This window comes from Vanessa cardui, chromosome 8, assembly GCF_905220365.1.
Source record: "Vanessa cardui chromosome 8, ilVanCard2.1, whole genome shotgun sequence".
Taxonomy (NCBI): Eukaryota; Metazoa; Arthropoda; class Insecta; order Lepidoptera; family Nymphalidae; genus Vanessa; species Vanessa cardui.
The window spans coordinates 6,765,142-6,786,241 of record NC_061130.1 but is presented as its reverse complement, the minus strand read 5'-3'; the positions used below and the strand labels follow the sequence as shown (position 1 = coordinate 6,786,241).

The following is a 21,100-nucleotide window of genomic DNA, read 5'->3' as shown; positions in this document are numbered from 1 at the left end:
ATGGACAATATGATCAAGAAACACAATTGAAAGAAAGTAGACTTGGTAGCGATAATACCTTTGCATAATGGATGACTGCTGTCCTTGGCCAGAACAGAGAACCACCAATATTTTCAACGCCAGTAAAACTGAGCTCGGGTGAACATTCTCCTGCATAAAACTCAGCAGCCAGTCGGTTCCGAGAACTCTTGATACTTCCTCGCATACAATTGTGCTTTCCACGTTTCTCGTCATTATTACGAGACAGTGTATAAAGCATAGGCATTTGTTTCTCAGAAGAATTATTTCGCCTTCGCATTCCTTGTCCGAATCTCCCTCCTTGACCACGATTCCTTGCTCTGATTGAGAGGGAAGTGGTAGTGTGTACGCCAGGAATTGTCCGAGGCATAGCAGATCGCTGGGTCTAGGCTGACCTCCCAACAGATTCGCTAGTAACTGAATCAGAACATTCTTTGTGCTTGCAACCCTTATATCGTTCACGATGTAGAGTAGTTTAGGTACTAATTGCAGTTCCCTCATTGTGCGTAAATTGTGCGTTCTGTGCGCTGTTTCTGTTGCTAGTTCGAATAAATGTTCTAGAAGGGATTTTATAAGCCCACCTGGTGCATTCAACCATACTTCGAGATCGCATATCAGATCCTGAAAAATAGATTATTTCATGATTTACTAACTTTTTTGACTCACTTTGTTTAGAACACAAATCTTATTTGTAAACACAAGAAAAAATTAAAGCTTCTTGCAAACCTTACTTGTGAGCTTTAATTTTTGAATTTAAACAAACAATGCAAAGAACAATTCGCAAAATTAGGTCCGTTACCGAAAAGAACAACTCAGAACCAAAATATTAGGCAGTATATGCTGAATAAGGTAGCGAAACATTTGCTATTTGATTTGCTAAAGATGAAAAAAATGGAAATATAGAAGTTGCTTAAACATATTTACAAATATCTTTACAAGACGTTAAGATACAAATGACAATGACAAGATTTAAAAAAACGCAACTTAACATATAAATTAACTTACCTGAAATGCGGTTAAATTTGGAATCGACGAAGTTTCCTTTTGACTATCGACCGTGCCAACTAGGCCGAAAATTAAATGCAAGATATGGGAATTGAGTAAAGGTTTCTTTTTCTTCAACAGCATTGCCAGTGTTTGGTATCCTTTCCTGCGGTCCATTTCCGCTTGAGCCGCCTTGTTTGAACGTACTACGCACACGAGAGCCTTCACCCCAGCGTACAAACACTCAACATCTTGCGCCATTGCGATCAGCCCGAGTAATACAGAACATCCACCTACTGTATCTATCTGCAAAAACAATGATCATATTTTATATTATACTTCAGCATTTCTAAGTCACATTTTTATACTTGTTATGTTAAAAAGACTTTGCACTACAACATATTTTAGTATTCCAAAATATCGATTAAATCATTTTCTTAATGATGGTTATAGTAATTGTTATTTTAATTAATTTACCATGATAGCCGCTGGCTTCGGACTGAAAACTCTCACTCCCAGATATCCAACCACGGTTCCACCCAAGCATCGAGCTGGGCCCATTAGATGTCCTGCAGAATTGTGCAATATTCGTATGGGAGTCGCGTTCTCGTGCGACGACATGCCCAGTTGTTTCGCTATGGCCTTATTATCGTTTTTGCTGTAAACCTTGCGTATCTTAGCAAGGGTGAGTTGGGAGATCGCCCGAGCGTTTATACCAAAAACAACTTTCTCCTCGGCAATCAAGGGTGCCAGGGGCTCTTGATTTTGTCCGGGAGGTAACGGAGCTTGTAGAGTTCCAACGTAGTGTGGTCCGAGCTGATATATTATTGAGATAGTTTGAGCGGAGAGTACCTTAAATAAGAAAAAAAACATTATTTTTCTGAACATCAAAATCAGGAGCATCCATTCAAAAATGGCCAGGGCTCCGGCACTCACGTCCTCCAGTAGCAGCGCGGGCCCCTGGCGCCACACGAGGCGCGAGTAGCGGCGCCACTGCGGCGGCGTGCCCACCACGCAGTACACGCTGGACGCGCCCGACAGCGTGGCCGCGCCGCCGCCCGGGTTCGCGCTCACGTAGTGCAGCTTGCCCGAGTGCATGTGTTGTCCTGCCCAAGGGAAACCACTATCACATATATCCATCCATCCATCATTATTTCAGTCTGTGCCGTATATGCACAAAGTTACATATTCTATGACTAAAATATTTCACATCTGTGTATCTCATATTCTTTGGCATATATCATGTATAAAAGTCGAAGCATTGCATATGAAAAACAGAGTGTCTATCAAGTGCGTCACAGTCCGTATAATTGTACCGTCTCGTTAATAAATCGTGAACCAGTTAGTGACTTTCATTATCCTCAACACAAACCCAGCAACAAGTCCATATTCGATCGCGTATTTCCATCAATGTCGCGATACACAGATTCTATTGAGATGCATCAAGAACTTAAGCCGCCAGAAGCACAATACTGAGATGGCCCAGTGGTTAGAACGCGTGCATCTTAACCGATGATTGCGGGTTCAAACCCAGGCAAGCACCACTATATATATGTGCTTAATTGTGTTTATAATTCATCTCGTGCTCGGCGGTGAAGGAAAACATCGTGAGGAAACCTGCATGTGTCTAATTTCATCGAAATTCTGTCACATGTGCATTCCACCAACCCGTATTGGAACAGCGTGGTGGAATATGTTCCAATCTCTCTCCTTAATGGAAGAGGAGGCCTTATCTCAGCAGTGGGAAATTTACAGGCTGTTACTTTACTTTTTTACTTTACTTTACGCACCGTCGAGGTAGAGCGAGAAGGAGGAGTTCTTGAGCACGGCCCTGTTGAATAGCAGCGCGAGGTGGTGCCACTGGCCCTCGTGCTGCAGGTCGGGGCACCACACGCGCGCGCCGCACTCGCCCACGCCGTCCGGCTCCCACTCGCCTACGTCTCCAAAATTTGCAAATTCATTGTTTATTACGATGTTTGACGTTGTTTATTACGGAAAAAAGACGGAAAATATAAATAACTTAAAAAACATAGATGTAACTGTAAGGAATTACTACATGTTACAAATTTTATGTTCTTTATATTTTCTATACATTTTCTTGAGTCGAGATGGCCCAGTGATTGCGGATTCAAACCCAGGCAAGCACCGCTGATTCATGTGCTTAATTTGTCTTTATAATTCATCTCGTGCTCAGCGGTGAAGGAAAACATCGTGAGGAAACCTGCATGTGACAAATTTCATAGAAATTATGCCACATGTGTATTTCACCAACCCGCATTGGAACAGCGTAGTGGAATATGTTCCAAACCTTCTCATCAAAGGGAGAGGAGGCCTTTAGCCCAACAGTGGGAATTTACAGGCTGTTGTTGTTGTTGTTGTACATTTTCTTGAAATAACAGTGTTATGAAGTGAATTATATGTAGTAACTTACTGTGTGGAACTAAAGTCTCCTGTGTCGATACAATGATGGCCTTATCTCTCGCAGACAGTACTACGGTGAGACACACGAGGTGTTCGTCCCGACTATTGTTAATGTTCCGAACTAGAGTCAATAACCTGACGCAGTGCGGGTCGGTGCGCGGGTCGGAGTATTTCTCCACGCATATCCATGTCGAATACGTCAATCCTGTTTGAGGTGGAAACACTCTGTCCCCTAAAAATAGTAATAAGATTAAGAGTGTGTAAATACAGTTAATAGGACGTGATAGGCCATTACAAAAACTTGTTAGGTAGCACCCATTATCCTACCTCCAAAAAGTCAGTCATTTTTTATTTTTGGTGGGAACTGTGAATGAGCTGCATAACTACAGGCATTAGGTCGTTAATGCCAATCACATCACATATTTTTTACTGCTCGGATATCTTTTGTCTATTTTACTGGCCATTTGGCCGTACATAAAAAAATATATTCAAAGAAAATTGTCACAATCTTACCAGAGCCGATTCCACCAAGAGTGGTGTTGTCTTGAGTTCCGAGCGCGTTCAAGTTGGCCGACTGAGGAGCAATGCTCGGCAAATATAAACAACCGAATCCTTCTGCAGACATGTCGAATTCAACGAAGGGCGGCTGAGTGCACGAGTTTTGTGACCTGATCGATATACATTTGTAGCTGTAATCAGTTACATGAATACGTATGCCGTATATGCACATAGGTATTAAAGTAAACAGTTAGTAAAGTTACATATTCTATGACTAAAATATTTCACATCTGTGTATTTCATATTCTTTGGCATATATCATGTATAAAAGTCGAAGCATTGCATATGTAAAACAGAGTGTCTATCAAGTGCGTCACAGTCCGTATAATTGTACCGTCTCGTTAATAAATCGTGAACCAGTTAGTGACTTTCATTATCCTCAACATCAGCCCAGCAATATGCTTTAGAAGCATTTCTTAAGAGACACACAATTAGCTACCTGTAATCTCGGGGCGTCGTCATCGAGACTAAGGTCTTGATTCGAGTGAGCGGCACCGGCCCGCCGGGCTGCCACACCTGTCCCGGCTCGGGAGCGAGGCAATTGAGAGGATTTCCCATGCGTAGGAATTCCCTGAAATGCAATGTCTCAAAATTAATGTATTGGTAATAAGTCTTGGTGGGTTTACAAAATTGGCTTCAATCTTGATATAGATATATAATAATATATAAATGAAAATAAATAGCAACTTTTATGAGTTATACGTTGCTTAACTTTTATATTTAAGTAAAGTAGATCACAACTGGCTTAATAAATACAGCATGCTTATGTGTAACCATAATGTGATGTACAGTAAAAAAGAACAACATTATTATTAGCGTTAACGCAACAAATTAAATTTAAAAAATGAAATCAATATTAATAATTAACTAAAATAGACAAAGTATAAAAATAAAATATTAATAAATAGTAAACAATAACATACAACGATGGAATTTGTTTTTTTAAAGAGCTTAACACAAAGCGTATCACACTGCTCGCGATGGAGGTTTATTGTTAGACTGTTTTTTTTAAAGAGGTTAATGAACCGCAAAGCGTATCACACTGCTCGCGATGGACGTTTATTGTTACACAGATATTTCATATGATGAGTAGAGGCAGCGCTCACCGGAGCTCGGCGGGGCGCAGCGCGTGCGCGGCGAGGCGCTCGAGCACGTACATGGCGGGCGCGTGCAGCGGGTGGCGCTCCGCCCGCAGCGCCGCGCCGCACACGCGCAGCACCTCGCCCGCCAGCCCCGCGCCGCACATCACCTGCTGGTTGCGCTCGCTGCAACACACGCCCCTTGTTACGACCCATACATCAATGATAACTCGCCTAGTCGAGTTATGCTCTTCTGAATATACTAACAATTGTAATACCTATCTGTTTTTTTTAACTTTCGATCGACTCAATCTAAAAATTAATTTGAAGCCATTTATTACAATAGGCTATATGACTGGTTTTTAAATTCCATTTTATATTATTTAGAAGAAGTTAAGGAACCCGAGTCGAGAGAAGAGTCGAGATGGCCCAGTGGTTAGAACGCGTGCATCTTAACCGATGATTGCGGGTTCAAACCCAGGCAAGCATCGCTGATTCATGTGCTTAATTTGTCTTTATAATTCATCTCGTGCTCAGCGGTGAAGGAAAACATCGTGAGGAAACCTGCATGTGACTAATTTCATTTCATTTACTACTTTTCATTTACTTTACTACTTTTAAGGAACCCAATAAAAGTTGTGTTTTTTAATTCTAGTACATATTTGCCGAAAAATATCATATTAAAAATTCCATATTTAAATAGCGCGCAAAAACGTTACTTGAACAATATGGCGCTTCAATGGGGTCGGTGACGTCACTTTCCTGTATTTTAATCTGTGGTGGATATAGTAGAAAAGCAAAGTTTACAAGAAAGTGACTTCATCATAAGCCTGGCCAATCAGAAGCGTTTTTTGTCACGTGACAAACGTTTGAAAGAATTAATTTTTATTTATACATTTTTGAATAAATTAAATATTATTTTCAACTTTCGTTAGTAAATATTGATAATATACACTGATTACAATGATTCACAATTTATTTTTCGCATTGTCAAATAGGCTATTTATATAATCCGAGCTGCTCACCTCCTGACGAGACTCTTAAGTACGTGCGCGAGGTAGTCCCGCATGGCGCGAGCGTGCGGCGCGTGTTCGGGCGGGCGCGGCAGGGCGGGCAGCAGCTTCGCCAGCACTATGACCACGCCCGAGTGCACGACCCACGCCTCCCCGCTCGAGGACGCCGTCGAGAGGTTCAGAGGGGTGGCGCGCCCTGCTGGTTTAGCCTGCGATAACATAATTAATATTATGTGAAAAGCTTCATCCATACAAATAAATAAAATCGGTGTGTCTGTTTCTAATATTAAAATAAACGCTTTCTGCTACATGCATTTGTTTTTATATAACCAAAACACACATTGTTAGAATTTTTGTCTGTCTGTCTGTCTGTTTGTTCCGGGTAATCTCTGGAACGGTTGGGCCGATTTGAACAGGACTTTCATTTGCGGGTAGTTAATGTATTAAGGCGTAACTTAGGCTACTTTTTATACGCAAATAATACAAAGTTTTGGAAATATACGCGCACAACTTAAGTTGAGCTCTTTCTGATATGGTTGTCGATATGAATTGGGGGTCAGCTTATACTGGTACTTGATCGGGTGTATGTTGCGTTGCGTTTTGTAAATTTCCCACGCCACGCGGACGACGTCGTCTGTTTGTAATTTTTCTACTACACACATGCTAAAACGTATAATTGTAAAAGTTTATAATGTGATGTCGTAAGCAAACAAATTCTGTAGTATGTTTAGTATCAGTATTGCACCCGTGCGAAGCCGGGGCGGGTCGCTAGTATAACGTAAAATTGGTGCCCAAGTTAATAGATATGAATATAGTAATATTACCTCGTTGATGGCAGAACTTTGCCTCGTCAAGCTTGGCGACTTCACGTTGAGTGAGCCACAAAACGTAGGCTTGTCGAACGAATCAAGCGCAACGTCGTAAAGCAACCGCAATACGATGCACGCGTTTACAAAAACGACCGGTATGTTATCTGGTAACCTGACAATGAAACAAAAATTATATTATACAGTTCAAAGTATTATATTATTTGTAATAAGTTAAATTATGTTTATAATCGCTGAATACTTACGTCATTTCTAATATATTTCCCGTGAAAAGCTCGTGAAAAACCTCATAGAGCTCTGGATCGCCGGGTTCCGTATCGTTTTGCAACTCGGTATCCTCAGTAAAGCAGCCCAATAATCGTATCGTTTCGTACAATGTTGTCATACAAATCTAAAATTTGAACGGTTCGAATAAGAATTAACTTTACAAATACTCGAAAGTCGAGGTGGCCCAGTGGTTAGAACGTGTGCATCTTAACCGATGATTGCGGGTTCAAATACCGCTGATTCATGTGCTTAATTTGTCTTTATAATTCATCTCGTGCTCAGCAGTGAAGGAAAACATCGTGAGGAAACCTGCCGTGACAAATTTCATAGAAATTCTGCCACATGTGTATTCCACCAACCCGCATTGGTGAAACCTTCTCCTCAAAGGGAGAGGAGGCCTTTAGCCCAGCAGTGGGAATTTACAGGCTGTTGTTGTTGTTGTTGTTGTTGTTACAAATACTTGAAAATTAAAAACATATATAACATATATTACCTCGTGATGAAAAAATTTTGCATTTGCAGGTTCGAACCTCATCGCCGTACTGATAGTGTAGAATACAATATGTATTAGATTTAGCATGTCGGGATCTATCAACTCATTGCCTTTGAGTCTACCTTCCAGGGAGACCAGTACGCTTGTTACATATACAAATCCGCTAACCTGGAAGTAGTAAATACATTTGAATTTTACTTTATATATTACAAAATACTAAGGTCAAATTAGAATGGGTTATTTACCCTAGGACAAAAAAGGACAAGAAAAACAATTTCAAAAGTGAAAACCTAACCTATAATGAAATGTATGGTCCAAATACCTTTCGAAAAATAGTCCTTGTCCGGTGAGAATCTCTTAAACAGACCAGTAAAGCTTTTAATATGTGTAGTTTCAGTTTTAATGCGTCGTTCGGCGCCGCATGCATTCCGCACAGCAGCGCAGACATGTCCTCTTCGCCCGAACCACTCACTATCAACTCTCTCACCACACCTGGGAAATAGACAAATATTAACCATGGATTAAAAGATGATTAAATTAGAAATACCGTAACAATTTTATGATGTCGTTAGATTTCTTTGAGTCGAGATGGCCCAGTGGTTAGAACACGTGCATCTTAACCGATGATTGCGGGTTCAAACCCAGGCAAGCACCGCTGATTCATGTGCTTAATTTGTCTTTATAATTCATCTCGTGCTCAGCGGTGAAGGAAAACATCGTGAGGAAACCTGCATGTGACAAATTTCATAGAAATTCTGCCACATGTGTATTCCACCATGCGGGTTGCATTGGAACAGCGTGGTGGAATACGTTCCAAACCTTCTCCTCAAAGGGAGAGGAGGCTTTTAGCCCAGCAGTGGGAATTTACAGGCTGTTGTTGTTGTAGATTTCTTTATTCCTTTTCAGAATTAAATAAAACGTATCCGATTGACATGAAACTGTCATCGATTTGTGACAGAAAATAATTATCAAAGCGAACGCTGGACTTACTATAACAAAATGTAAACTTTGAATGAAAGATTTGTAGATCTCCAAAATTAAACAGAAAACTCCGCTACAATAACTACTCATATTTAATGGATAAACCAGTAACTTATTGCTTATCAGAATCGCGATGCTAATAAGCATTTTCTGTAGATCCTTTAGACCTTAAGAAGGCTTTTCTGTTACAATAGTTATGCGATGTTAGTTATTACGAACAGGGCCGTATTTAGGGGAGGGCAACCGGGGCAACTGCCCTGGGGCCTCCACATGAGAGGGGGCCACGGTTTTCAGCAAGTTAACAAATACTGAGATATAGTCAAATTATAATAATGTTACCATTTAATATTTTAAAAGTTACCGATAGAAATACGAAACAATTCATAGCTTACTGATTGAAATAAAAAAGTAATTAATTCATAATAATATAATTATTAGGGTGTTCACGCTTCTGTTTGTCTAGGGCCCTCACTGCTTTGTGGCCCCGGGGCCTCCACACCTTTAAATCCGACTCTGATTACGACGTACGATACTCAAACTGACCTAGGGCTTTGGTCCGGCATGACTCGTGCACCACCATCCCGTGCACGCACTTGGCGCCGCCGCAGTCTCGGAACACGTTGCAGTTGTTCACGTTCCCATTCAGGAGCGCCGTCAGCCCCTCCATCACAAGCGACCCGAGCTCCTCTTCCTCTGCGTCCGAATTTGGATCTTTTATTAACGAGTCCTGTCTCGACTGCCTCTTTTTCCTCTCAGGCGGCTTCGGGGAATCCGTCGATTTGTCAATCTCCTTCCTAGACCTCTCCTCCTCGAGGAGTTGTTTGTCCTTAAGGAACACTGCGTATCGGGAGAGACACGTCACGAACACCTCAAGCATTCCGACTTCTCGATAAACATCTTTAAATATAACGTTGTGTCTGTAAGTAAAATATATATATTAATCAATTGGATTCAATTCATTAAACTCAAAACTCAAACTCAAATATCTTTTTTCAATATAGAAGCATTACACTTTCTTATTGATGGTCAATTGAAACACTACCACCGGTTCGGAAAGAAAATACCCTGACCTGAGAAGAACCGGCGAAAGAAACTCAGCGGGGTTTTTTTTTTGTTTGTCTTAACTATTATTTATTTTATTAGTAACTTTTCATTGAGGCCAATCAGCAATACTCACTTTAAAATATTCAATAATGTCTTTATGCATAATATACTACAACTTCTGGACCTATTAGCTTTCAACAATAACGACAGTGATATCAATTCCTTGCAGGGCACAAAGTTCAACTGAAATACAATAAATTCCAGGAGCTCAAAGAACTTTTCCTGTATCTCAGCGTTTTTCGTGTGTATCCGTTCCGAGAACTGGCTGAGTGTGTTCTGGTTCTCTAAGATGAAGTAGTTGGCGTTGTCCGCGTGGTACACGCTCGATATCGCGTCGAGGATCGTACAACAGAGGGCTGGTGACGTGGATTTCAAGAACACGGATTGCAACACCTGCCAAGAAAGATTAATTATTCAAATGGTGGTTCATACAAAATATGCCTAGCCGAATCATATTGGCCAGAGCTGAGATGGCCCAGTGGTTAGAACGCGTGCATCTTAACCCATGATTGCGGGTTCAAACCCAGGCAAGCACCGCTGATTCATGTGCTTAATTTGTCTTTATAATTCATCTCGTGCTCAGCGGTGAAGGAAAACATCGTGAGGAAACCTGCATGTGACAAATTTCATAGAAATTCTGCCACATGTGTATTCCACCAACCCGCATTGGAACAGCGTGGTGGAATATGTTCCAAACCTTCTCCTCAAAGGGAGAGGAGGCCTTTAGCCCAGCAGTGGGAATTTAGAGGCTGTTGTTGTTGTTGAATCATATTGGAGTCCGCTGAACTCCCAATGCTAAATTTTAGACACAATTTCAATAGAAGAGATAAGCGATATATGTAAGTAAGGGAGTTCATTACGGGCTCGTAATACGACTTTGAACAATTCAGTTGATAAATAAAAGTATCTCTTTCATATATTAATTTTTAATATTTCTTATCACACTGAATATTATTATGAAAGCATACATTCGATTTATAATCAATTTAAAGTAACATCATTCTAGCCTCTTAAAAATATACCGTAAATTTTTTCTCCTTTTTTGAATGTATATGACAGAAAGAGACAAACTATGATATTACAATTTACCCTTACGTACATTTATATATAGGTATATTAGTAAAGTCGTATGTTCGAATATATCAACTAACCTGAAACGCTTGTACATTTCTCACAGCCTGCCCGGGCGTAGAGGGTTGTGGTAGCACGAACCCTTGTAACTGGAATAATTCCGTGTTGGCCCTCGTCGGCCGCAGTTCAGAAAATCCACAAGCACAGAGAGAGGATATCATGAGGACCAAATTTCTTAGAGCAGCTCGAGCTTCCGTCCCACTAACGCGTTCCTCTTCTAATCTAAATTTTAACATATATTTAATATCATCTACAGCACTACACATAAATTAAATAGTTACATATACATAAATATATAATGCATATATTTTGGAAGATATACAAAATTTGAGGCACATTTAAGCTCAATAAAAGCAATTATGCAAGTATACGCTTTTGTTTTTTTAAACACTTTTTTTTATTAAAGACCGCTATTGAAACCGCTGGCTTAAGCGCTATACGTTCTTTATGTATTGTTTGTGTCAAATATAAGAATGAAAACCTTTTTCAGTAATTATTTTTCTGACGTTACTGTTCATATTTGTACTTTCTAGATGTAGATACTCTATATTTATCACACATTAAACTCTTACATACTAAATACACACTAAGGGTGATTACGCCGGCATAAGTAAAGGCACAAGGTACATAACATTAGAAATCCCAAGGCTAGTAGCTAAGGAATAGTTAATGCTTTAATTTATAAAGCTAGGGTTGTCACGAGACTCAATTCACGTATGAACGTTGCATGTATTCGGGTACAAATTGGGGCACCCCCGAGGCACAGAAATCTTAGGCGTTGATTACCGTTGTACAACCTTACAAGCACCACTGACGTCGGCTGTTTAATTTTTGCTTATGATTGAGATCAAGCTTGACAATTAAGGAGAACATCGTGAGGAAACCTATATGTGTGCACGGTATTCTGCATTGAATTGGAGCAGCGGATTAGGCAAACTTATCTTAAGAAGATAGGCAAATTTACATAAATTATCATAAAAAAAAAAACTCTTGAAGTATCTATTATATTATATGAAATAACAAAAAATATTTTTTTTTTTAATAAGCAATAGACATTTTCTAGTACATTTTAACCAAAACCTGATTGTGAGCATGCATAACAGAAAAGTGTTGATATTTCTACAAACAAAAAATGTAAACGGTGCTTACCCGGATGTTAAATAATCGGGTACATCTTGTCTCTCATGTCTGTGGTAATAACAGAGGTAAATGTAGGAGGAAACATACAAAAATAAAAATATTCAATAAATCTAAGCAAAACATATGAATAAGCAATTATAAACTATAAAATTTACTCATGCTTTAAACTAAATGATATACACACGTGAACAATACTCACTTCAGAAGGAATTCAGATAGAAATAAATATCCTTGACAAGTCCGAAAATCGTCCAACAGTAATTGACTAACTTCACTTGAATCTTTTAAGAAACAAAATACCGCTACAAACATTTCTACTACCTGAAATTTTAGAATTATTAAGTTTAACAAAGTTAAACAGAAGATATTGTTAAAAGAATTGATTGTGAATTCAAACCCAGGCCAAGCACGTTGAATTTCTTGTTCTTAATTTCAGTTTATAATTCAAGTAGTGCAAGTAAAATATTGTGAGGAGACTTGCATATGGGCTTTAGTCCAGCAAGTAAAATCCAGTAAACTATACCAATTTTGTTCAATATTTTATTAATTTCCAAAAAAAATACATCATTACCACAGTGTCAACATTATATAAATTAATAAAAAATAGTTACATAGTAATAAAAAATAATTTAGTAACTAGTAAACATGTATTGTATAATTACCTCTAATGGTGTTAACTCTGGAATCTTTTGCATGTTTTCGATGCAGAGGCCTACACACCCTTTATCTGTAAAATAATGTATTCTTATATTAAATAAACAATTCACTGCTTTTATTAAATTACCATTCTACATGTGATACATAGTTAAGTATGTATACAGATTTATATTTACTTACACAGAAAACATGCTAATTGGGTAGTCATGTGCATGTAGTTAGTTTCTTAATAAAATATAAATTACTTTTTTTATAAAAAAATATTTTGAGTCGAGATGGCCCAGTGGTTAGAATGCGTGCATCTTAACCGATGATTGCGGGTTCAAACCCAGGCAAGCACCGCTGATTCATGTGCTTAATTTGTCTTTATAATTCATCTCGTGCTCAGCGGTGAAGGAAAACATCGTGAGGAAACCTGCATGTGACAAATTTCATAGAAATTCTGCCACATGTGTATTCCACCAACCCGCATTGGAAGCAGAAAGCAGTAGCAGCAGAAGCAGTGGGAATTTACAGGCTGTTGTTGTTGTTGTATATAAATTTATTTTAATTTTTTTTTTTAATCTTTCATATATCAAATATTACAAATTGTTACAGAGTTACCCTAGCTTTCAATATGGTGTTATGACATTTGATTCGATATCATAATTTTTATCTCATTATTATTGCATATTATTAATATAGCAGGAGATATTGAATTTACTTTATTATATACATTTATTATTGGAAATAATTGATCAATTAACTCAAAACTGTAATTAATATTATTTTATATGGCATAGTGTTTAATATTGTAATTTAACACTATTTCTTATTTTAAATATGATTGAGCTGTCATTAGAAAACAATTTGATGATAGTGTGGTATTCTAACAAAAGATAAGAGAGATTGGAGCATCATTGTAAAACTATAATATTGTTTTTAATTTTGAATTTTGAATTACAAAATATTGATGAAATATAATTTTTTTAAAAAGATAAATTGTTGATAAATTATGTTTTTTGCATGTGTGTGTTTTTGGTATGTGTTTGTCCTTTATTACGCATTTGGTATTGTTAATTTATAGATTCTCTTAATTTATACATTTAAGATTTTATTTTAAATAAATTTACTTATATAATTATATATTTTATGCTAGGGGAAAGGATATTACTTTACAAATAGAGTCCAAACTTACTGTTAATGTAATGTACAACAGATTGAGTCAAGCCATGCCTAGATAATGTCATCAATACTTCTGCTGCAGACTTTCTCCACATCATATTATAGGGTGCACACCATGAGGTAATTGCAGAGAATAACAAACTTAAATCATCTTTCCTTGCCAATTCTTCACATGGAAATGGGTGACTGCAAAGCCTTACTAAGACCTGTTAATAATATTATTAAAATATATCATTAAAATAAAAAATATAGATACCACACACTCATCAATACGGTGTATTCCAGTTTTGATCGGCTACTTCTACTGCTGGAAGGATGTAAATCCTTAGATCCCATAGTGTTTCCATGAGGTTTGTACATTTCAAAGCACTAATATTTAGAGGTAAAAGTGAGCACTAACCGTAGTGAAGATCAAGAGTTTCTTCTATTAACCAATAAAATCGGAATATTAAAATTATGGTCCAAAATAATGACGAATTAAAAATTATATTCACAAGGGAACGAAACTGGGGAAAAGAACTACATTCACAAAAAATATTAACATCACTACATACAGGTTCATATACATAAAATAAGTGATCCTAACATAATGTAAACTGTAACCCTATATTTGTTGATAATGGGGAAATATTCAGTGAAGCTAGATTTTGTTACCATGATGAACATGTGTTATATTTATGTTAACTTAATACTAAGATAGATTGATTCTTTAAAAATAAAAACAAAAAACCAAACAAAATAAAGCCATTACTTGAACAAAAATCTTTTGTAATAGTATCCTCCTCTCCCTTGGTGTAAATTCACTGTTGTCATCTTGAACATCAGCTTCTGATTCAGGAATTTCAGGTAGATCAAAAAATAAATACAAACATTTGACTAATGTGGATGGTATAGCTGCTGTAGTCATAACCTTCAAGGAGAAAAAAAAATAGTCAAATTACACAACTATTTATATTATATAATAATATACTTTGAATTTAAAAATTAAGACAACTCATAATTACTTATACTCATATTAAAGTACTGATATCAACTTTGTTGTTTCATAAATCTTACAGATTATTCAAGATCTCGACCAATTATATCATGTTTACTAATAATCTATGTTTTCAATACTATTACTTATTAATGTAAATATTTAAAAATATATATATATTTTCTTTATAAAAGCTCTACAACTAAACAAACAAATGTATTTTATTTATGTAATTTACATAATTACGAAACATTTTCCGTTTTTTTGATTATATTAAAAATCCCTACAAACAAAAATTATAATATGGACATGAGTATTGTAAATTAAATATAATTAAAACAGATGACCTAAATTTGATATTTTTACAAACCTGTATCAATGACTGGTCACCAGCTGCCAACAGATTAAGTGTAGACAGTAGCATCCATCCATTGCTTGATTCCTCTGAATTCTCAATCTCTAGAAATTTTGCTATTGCACAACTAGCTGCCTCGGTACTTTGATTACTAGCTCTTTTCCTTATCTCAGATACCATGAGCTTTGAAACTTGTTGACAAAAGGATAGTATGTCCCAAAATTTTTCATTCATCTCACTTGATGGACTGGTTCCAAATACCTGCAATACATAAATTAATCTTTGTTATATGGAAATTACTAATATGTTTTATGTACAACATTCTACATTAACAAAGCCAGGATGGGTAGCTTTAAATAATAACTACACCACTTTAAATATAAGTGGTGTTATATATTAGATATATAAGGATGTGGAAATAAGTTTAATACGATTTATGATGACATAATACTCATTGGTTGCCTTTTGTATTTGTAGCTAATTGACTTTAATCAGTATTTCAGAATCTGGGAATTATAAACAAACACATTATGGAATGAAAATCAATAGAGATTTTTGTATATTTAATGGTTTTACCGAGGATAACTGTATAGTAAAGAAGTTAGATGGATTTCATACCTTACTCTATCAGTCAACCTTTAGGCAATTCAAAAATACATAAAATCAAGACTACTATTTAGATAAAAAAAAAAAATTATGAACAGGATATCTAAATTCAAAAAGATCATGATCACAAGTGTGACAGTAATAGACACAGGTGAATCTTTAACTTGACACATTAAATTGAAGAAACATGTAAATATCAAAATAAAATAGAAAGGTGTTAAATGGAGTTACATATATGTAAGATTCTATATTTGTATTTTATGTTCATGTAAAATGTATTGATTATAAATATTAATATAAATTACTACAAATCAGAAGTAAAGAATGTATTATTTTACAATTTATGAACATTTAAAGAAAGTAATGTCAACATTTTTCGAAAAAAGTAAATACCTTACAAAAGAGAGGTAGCATGTTATACAATTTATCATCCTTTTCTGCTTCTGTCAACGGCTGTGGTGGATGGGTATACTCAGCAAAGAGTTTTTTTAGGTGCATCAGTCCCAGTTGTACGTGAGAAGACGAGCTTGCAGTCTCCGAAGGCTCCGCGGATGTTGAGGCGGACGCCCCACGCAATTTGCGCATCAGATTCATTATTCAAATGATTATAAGCCTCGGATTAATACATTTTAATAAAAAATAACTGAACTTAGGTAAGTACTAAACACAACTATTTCATTTTTCAGGGCATATTTCACAAATTACTAATGTTTATTCGGTACACAAAAGGTTTTTCAATGTCTCTGTTTTGAAGTTCACATATTTTATGATAGGCTATAATAGGATTCTGATTAGTTTAAAAATTATACTTATGATATATTTTTAAAAATTAAGCATTTAGATGATATTGTACTTTTTTATTTTATTAATATTAAATCCACTGTACAAATATGTACACCCACACAGCACTTTTCTTTTAATACTAATAGAGATGTTCCTAATCTATTATTTTGATGAAAATGAGTTATCGATTAAACCAAAGTTTCATTCGACGAGTAATCGAGTAGAGGTATCTATAGGACATATGGATTTACTTATATCCAGAAATATACAATTTTATCAAAATGTTGAAAAAAATAGTAAGTATTTACTTTAAAATATTTTTAGAAATCTATATCACGTATGTGTCAATATAGAAATATCATGTTGAATTGTATTAATTATTTTTATTAGGGATATGGACATGATCTATCTTGACTTAAACTTATATATTATGCATTTTTTTGGTCTTAATCTTGGCGGTTGCAATAGTGTTATCTCAATATCGAAATATATGAAGAATTCGTAACAAGCAAAATCAGGTGAGAATTTTGAATTATACTACTATTTTAGTTTACATTTTTATTTAAATAGGTTAACGAATAGGAAGTGAGCTTATAATCTTAAATCGTTATAATTATCCATAGATAGTGATGCTGTAATGAGCAACGGCCAATCCATCTGTTGGCTTTAAAAATCTTATGACAGTTTGTCAATGTCAATATGCTTATGTGAGAAAGAGAATTAAATCTCGAAATCGATTTCTTTTTAGGCGATTTCAGAGCTGCCAACCGTCCCATATTCCAGGACATATGCTGGGATTTTCAGAATAGTTTTAAAACAGCATCCTGGCATTATAAAGTGCTTTGAAAATGTCATAATTATGTTATGTTCAAATTTACACGGTACTTAATACTTAATAAGTATTAAGTAGCAGTAGTACTAGCGTTACGAGTGTCACGGCGTGTTCGCGTGTCCCTCTGACTGGGTTCAAATAAGAATATTATTACTCATGTTACCTATTTTAAATACAATTCAATTTAACTTTTACTTACGCGCTATTTTTTACTGCTTCGTTTTTAAACAGACTTTTTCTGGTTCCAGTTCAGTATAAGTCCATAATTTTGTAATTATATGTTGGCAACTCTAGAGTTTCTTAATTCTGAATTAGTTAAGTTTCAGTTTGACAAATGAATTACCTATAAATAATTCTTATATCTTAGCCCAGCGTGATAAATATATTTTTAATTTTCTTAAGACAGGCAAATATTGATTTAATAAAAAAATTTCGTCATGCCTGAAAACGAAAGTTTTGTGCAATGCTACAACCGTGGTTGTGGTAAACTTTTTGATCCCAATAAGAATGACAAAGGTGATTTTTCTAGATTATGGATAACATGGGAATTCAGTTTCAGTATATATAATGTATTTCATATTTAAAGTGTCCGATCTTTATTGATATGAAAATAAATGTATTATTGGATTATAGTTACAAACATTATTTAATGAAAATATACTTTTTTAATAGATGAATGCTGCCATCACCCTGGTGCTCCAGTTTTCCATGATGCTTACAAGGGTTGGTCTTGTTGTAACAAAAAGAGTGTTGATTTCACAGAATTCCTCAACATAAAAGGTTGTACAGTTTCAAAACATTCTAATGTGGTATGTAATTATTATTCTTTTTTATAATTCCTGTAAAATTAAAATAATGTTGTGAACTAAATAGTATTATCGAAAAATTTTTAGAAACCTCCAGAACCAGAGAAAAAAGCATTAGATAAAGAATTGGAGAAAAAGGAAGTTATTGAAGTAAGAGCACCAGTGGTTGGTCCACAACTACCAAGACCACCTTTCGACTCACCATTAGTCACCTTAGAGCCCCGAATAGCAGAATCTTTAAAAGAAATTGTACAGAAATCTACACAACAAGCTGCATCTTCTAGTGATGGGTAACATTAAAGTCTAATAGTATTATTTGATAACACTAGACTTAAATGGAATTTAAATTAAAAAAACTGATTTATTTTTTAGTTTCCTGAAAAGAGGCTTAATAAATAATTATGTATATGATTAATTATTTTCTGTTTAGAAATACTGTAGCAATTGGTACATTATGTAAAAATGGAGGTTGCAACATGTCTTATGAAGGGCCGCAGAGTAATACCAGTATGTGCACATTTCATCCTGGGTGTCCAATCTTCCACGAAGGGCTTAAGTTTTGGTCATGTTGTCAGAAGAGAACTACAGATTTCAACACATTTCTTAGCCAGCCTGGGTGTACAACTGGTACCCATAAATGGGTTAAAGAGGTAATTGAAATATTTTATTTCAGAAATATTGAAGACTGCCATTGTTGAGAATAAGTTAAAAGAAAATGTTCGTAAGTTCTAAAAAACTGAAATATTAAATGATATTTTTTTATAACATAACTAATAATTGTTACAGACTTCTCCAGCTGGGACAGTTAAATGTCGCTGGGATTGGCATCAGACTCCTGAATTTGTCATTGTTAGTGTATATGCAAAAAAATATGATCCATTTTCAAGCTTTGTTAAGCTGAACCCTATACGATTGAATACTAAACTGGTGTTTCACGAAGAAGGCAATGCAATATTTGAACTTGATCTTGAACTACGAGGAGTAAGTATAGTATTTATTATAAACATTTAATTTGCATTCTATTGCATCAAAATCTTTTATATAAACTGTATAATCATAAAAAAAAAATAAAAATTTTGTATAAGATTAATAATGTTAATTTACTTTATTAATTAACACTTATTAAAATGAACTAACATTATATATGAGGATATAACATGAAAAAATTCAGCAGTTTAATTATAGTAGATAAATATGCCGTAAGCTTGGCATGCTGACTTGCATCAGATCAATTAATAATATTACTTAATTAACAATTTAATGTTTATTTTAAATAAATTTTCCAACTAAGTAGTTAAAAATGTATGTTTTTTTCATTATTACTGAGCGCACAGATGAATCCGAGTGAGAGGGTACACTACTACATGAGTTACATTATTATTTAAAACATTTTTCAGGTGATAGATATAAATAAGAGCAGTGCATCTATGTTGGGCACAAAAGTTGAAATAAAACTGAAAAAAGCAGAAGCAGGTGCTTGGAGCAAACTTGATTTTCCAAGATCTGAACCTAAGAAAGAATCCCAAAAACCAGAGGTGCAGAATGTTGAAGAAGATGATGCAGTCGATCTATCTACAGTGGAGGCCATACATTCAATGGGCAAAGTAAACGTCACAGGCTGATGTCAGAATGATAAATCAAATTACGTACAAATTGATTAAAATACGAAAAATAGGAAATCTGAAACATTTATTTTTTATATTGCCCTGTTTATAGCCTTGTAGTTTTTGTGTATCAAATGAGTTAAGTTTTTATTTGGCAGTTGCAAATAAAAGTGCTTTTGTACAAAGTTGTTTTATTTAACATAAAATAAAAAAGCAGGATTTTAGGATTCATTTAATAGATTCCTTTCATATAAATAAGTATTTACATAGAGGTGCTAATTTCTTTTAAATGGTTACAATAATTACTTTTGTAAATTCACAAAGCTGAATATGTATGTTTTATTTCGTTTTCAATTACTTAGCGACAGTTAAAACAAAAGAAGGAATTCAGCACCTGTTAATGGATATGTCTGTTATGATATTTTGCAATTTTATTGAATATATATTAATAATAACATTTTACTGTATAATAGTAAATACATTTAGTAACATTTACAATTTTACAACTCATAACTTGACTAGAATCTTAGATTATAACTATATCACTTATTTAATACATATATTGAGATTTTTTTTTGTTTATTACATATTTATGAATAATTAGTAATTTAACCAAATTAATTTTTAAAACCAACGACTTTACTTACTTATAATAGCAACTTCATATTTAATTGAACAGTAATGGTTTTCTTTCTGAAATATTTTAATGAAGTTGTACATTGATGTACCAAAATGATTGTGAACTTATATAAAATATTTAAAGCGTAATAAGCGCTAAAAGATGACTATTCAGAGAGGTGGGTTAAAAACAGTAAAAGTTATTTGTAGTTTTTTTTTTCGTAATATGTTTTGTCCTTATAATTAACTAAATATAAACTTTTCATTAATATGAATAATGTTTTAGTGTTCCTATTATTTTCATTGCACTTTTGCGCGGATTTGCATTTAGCTTGGCACAATTCACTGGGTCTATTTCTATACCTGCAGTTTGCGTTGTGTCATGAAAGTAAGCGAAGTAAATCAAACTTAAAACGTTTACAAGTAAGATCGATTTCGATTGCACATAACGAATACTAACAACTGTATTGGCAATTAGCGAAATTATTTCTTACATATGATTTGTATAGTATTAAAAGATGTTTGCGATATTTGGCTATTTTGGAACCGAAGTTACATTCAAGTAATGCTTTAATCATTCATTGTTTAACTGTAAGATTTAGAATAAATTCATAATCGGTTGGTATAGCTATTATACATACTTTTCTGATTATCGGCAAAAAATGTTAAGGTATATGACATAG

The 21,100-nt window shown here is 35.1% G+C and overlaps 2 protein-coding genes across 6 annotated transcripts in view; one reads left to right on the top strand and one right to left on the bottom strand.

Annotated features, from left to right (window-relative positions):
- The window catches only part of LOC124532152 (WD repeat and FYVE domain-containing protein 3), a 33,218-nt gene extending 16,537 nt beyond the window's left edge, over window positions 1-16,681 (bottom strand). For 2 of the 5 annotated variants that reach the window (XM_047106868.1, XM_047106871.1), the window contains exons 1-24: window positions 16,168-16,681; window positions 15,184-15,429; window positions 14,589-14,747; window positions 13,851-14,043; window positions 12,679-12,743; window positions 12,216-12,337; window positions 12,026-12,064; window positions 10,897-11,098; window positions 9,819-10,138; window positions 9,185-9,558; window positions 7,983-8,152; window positions 7,661-7,828; window positions 7,146-7,291; window positions 6,898-7,054; window positions 6,086-6,282; window positions 5,088-5,246; window positions 4,421-4,552; window positions 3,937-4,091; window positions 3,434-3,655; window positions 2,793-2,945; window positions 1,939-2,108; window positions 1,480-1,854; window positions 1,024-1,308; window positions 59-639 (exon numbers count right to left, since the gene is read on the bottom strand). In XM_047106868.1, coding sequence (XP_046962824.1) covers window positions 59-639; window positions 1,024-1,308; window positions 1,480-1,854; window positions 1,939-2,108; window positions 2,793-2,945; window positions 3,434-3,655; window positions 3,937-4,091; window positions 4,421-4,552; window positions 5,088-5,246; window positions 6,086-6,282; window positions 6,898-7,054; window positions 7,146-7,291; window positions 7,661-7,828; window positions 7,983-8,152; window positions 9,185-9,558; window positions 9,819-10,138; window positions 10,897-11,098; window positions 12,026-12,064; window positions 12,216-12,337; window positions 12,679-12,743; window positions 13,851-14,043; window positions 14,589-14,747; window positions 15,184-15,429; window positions 16,168-16,368 — 4,991 coding nt within the window. In that variant the 5' untranslated portion in view covers window positions 16,369-16,681. The remainder of the gene's footprint in view (window positions 1-58; window positions 640-1,023; window positions 1,309-1,479; window positions 1,855-1,938; window positions 2,109-2,792; window positions 2,946-3,433; window positions 3,656-3,936; window positions 4,092-4,420; window positions 4,553-5,087; window positions 5,247-6,085; window positions 6,283-6,897; window positions 7,055-7,145; window positions 7,292-7,660; window positions 7,829-7,982; window positions 8,153-9,184; window positions 9,559-9,818; window positions 10,139-10,896; window positions 11,099-12,025; window positions 12,065-12,215; window positions 12,338-12,678; window positions 12,744-13,850; window positions 14,044-14,588; window positions 14,748-15,183; window positions 15,430-16,167) is intronic. The other 3 variants (XM_047106869.1, XM_047106870.1, XM_047106872.1) reach the window with 3 other exon arrangements.
- Window positions 16,682-17,599: 918 nt separating this feature from the next.
- LOC124532022 (cysteine and histidine-rich domain-containing protein morgana) lies at window positions 17,600-19,980 on the top strand. The gene is made up of 6 exons (XM_047106646.1): window positions 17,600-17,905; window positions 18,062-18,198; window positions 18,283-18,485; window positions 18,626-18,845; window positions 18,982-19,176; window positions 19,593-19,980. The coding sequence occupies exons 1-6, from the start codon at window positions 17,827-17,829 to the stop codon at window positions 19,815-19,817; spliced, it is 1,059 nt and encodes a 352-aa protein (XP_046962602.1). The 5' UTR covers window positions 17,600-17,826; the 3' UTR covers window positions 19,818-19,980.
- The last annotated feature ends 1,120 nt before the right edge of the window (window positions 19,981-21,100 follow it).

Coding starts and splice junctions, on each gene's coding strand:
- LOC124532022 (XM_047106646.1), top strand. CDS start 17,827: ATGCCTGAAAACGAAAGTTTTGTGCAATGCTACAACCGTGGTTGTGGT. Junction 18,846..18,981: donor CCCATAAATGGGTTAAAGAG/GTAATTGAAATA, acceptor TAATTGTTACAG/ACTTCTCCAGCTGGGACAGT. Junction 19,177..19,592: donor TTGATCTTGAACTACGAGGA/GTAAGTATAGTA, acceptor AACATTTTTCAG/GTGATAGATATAAATAAGAG.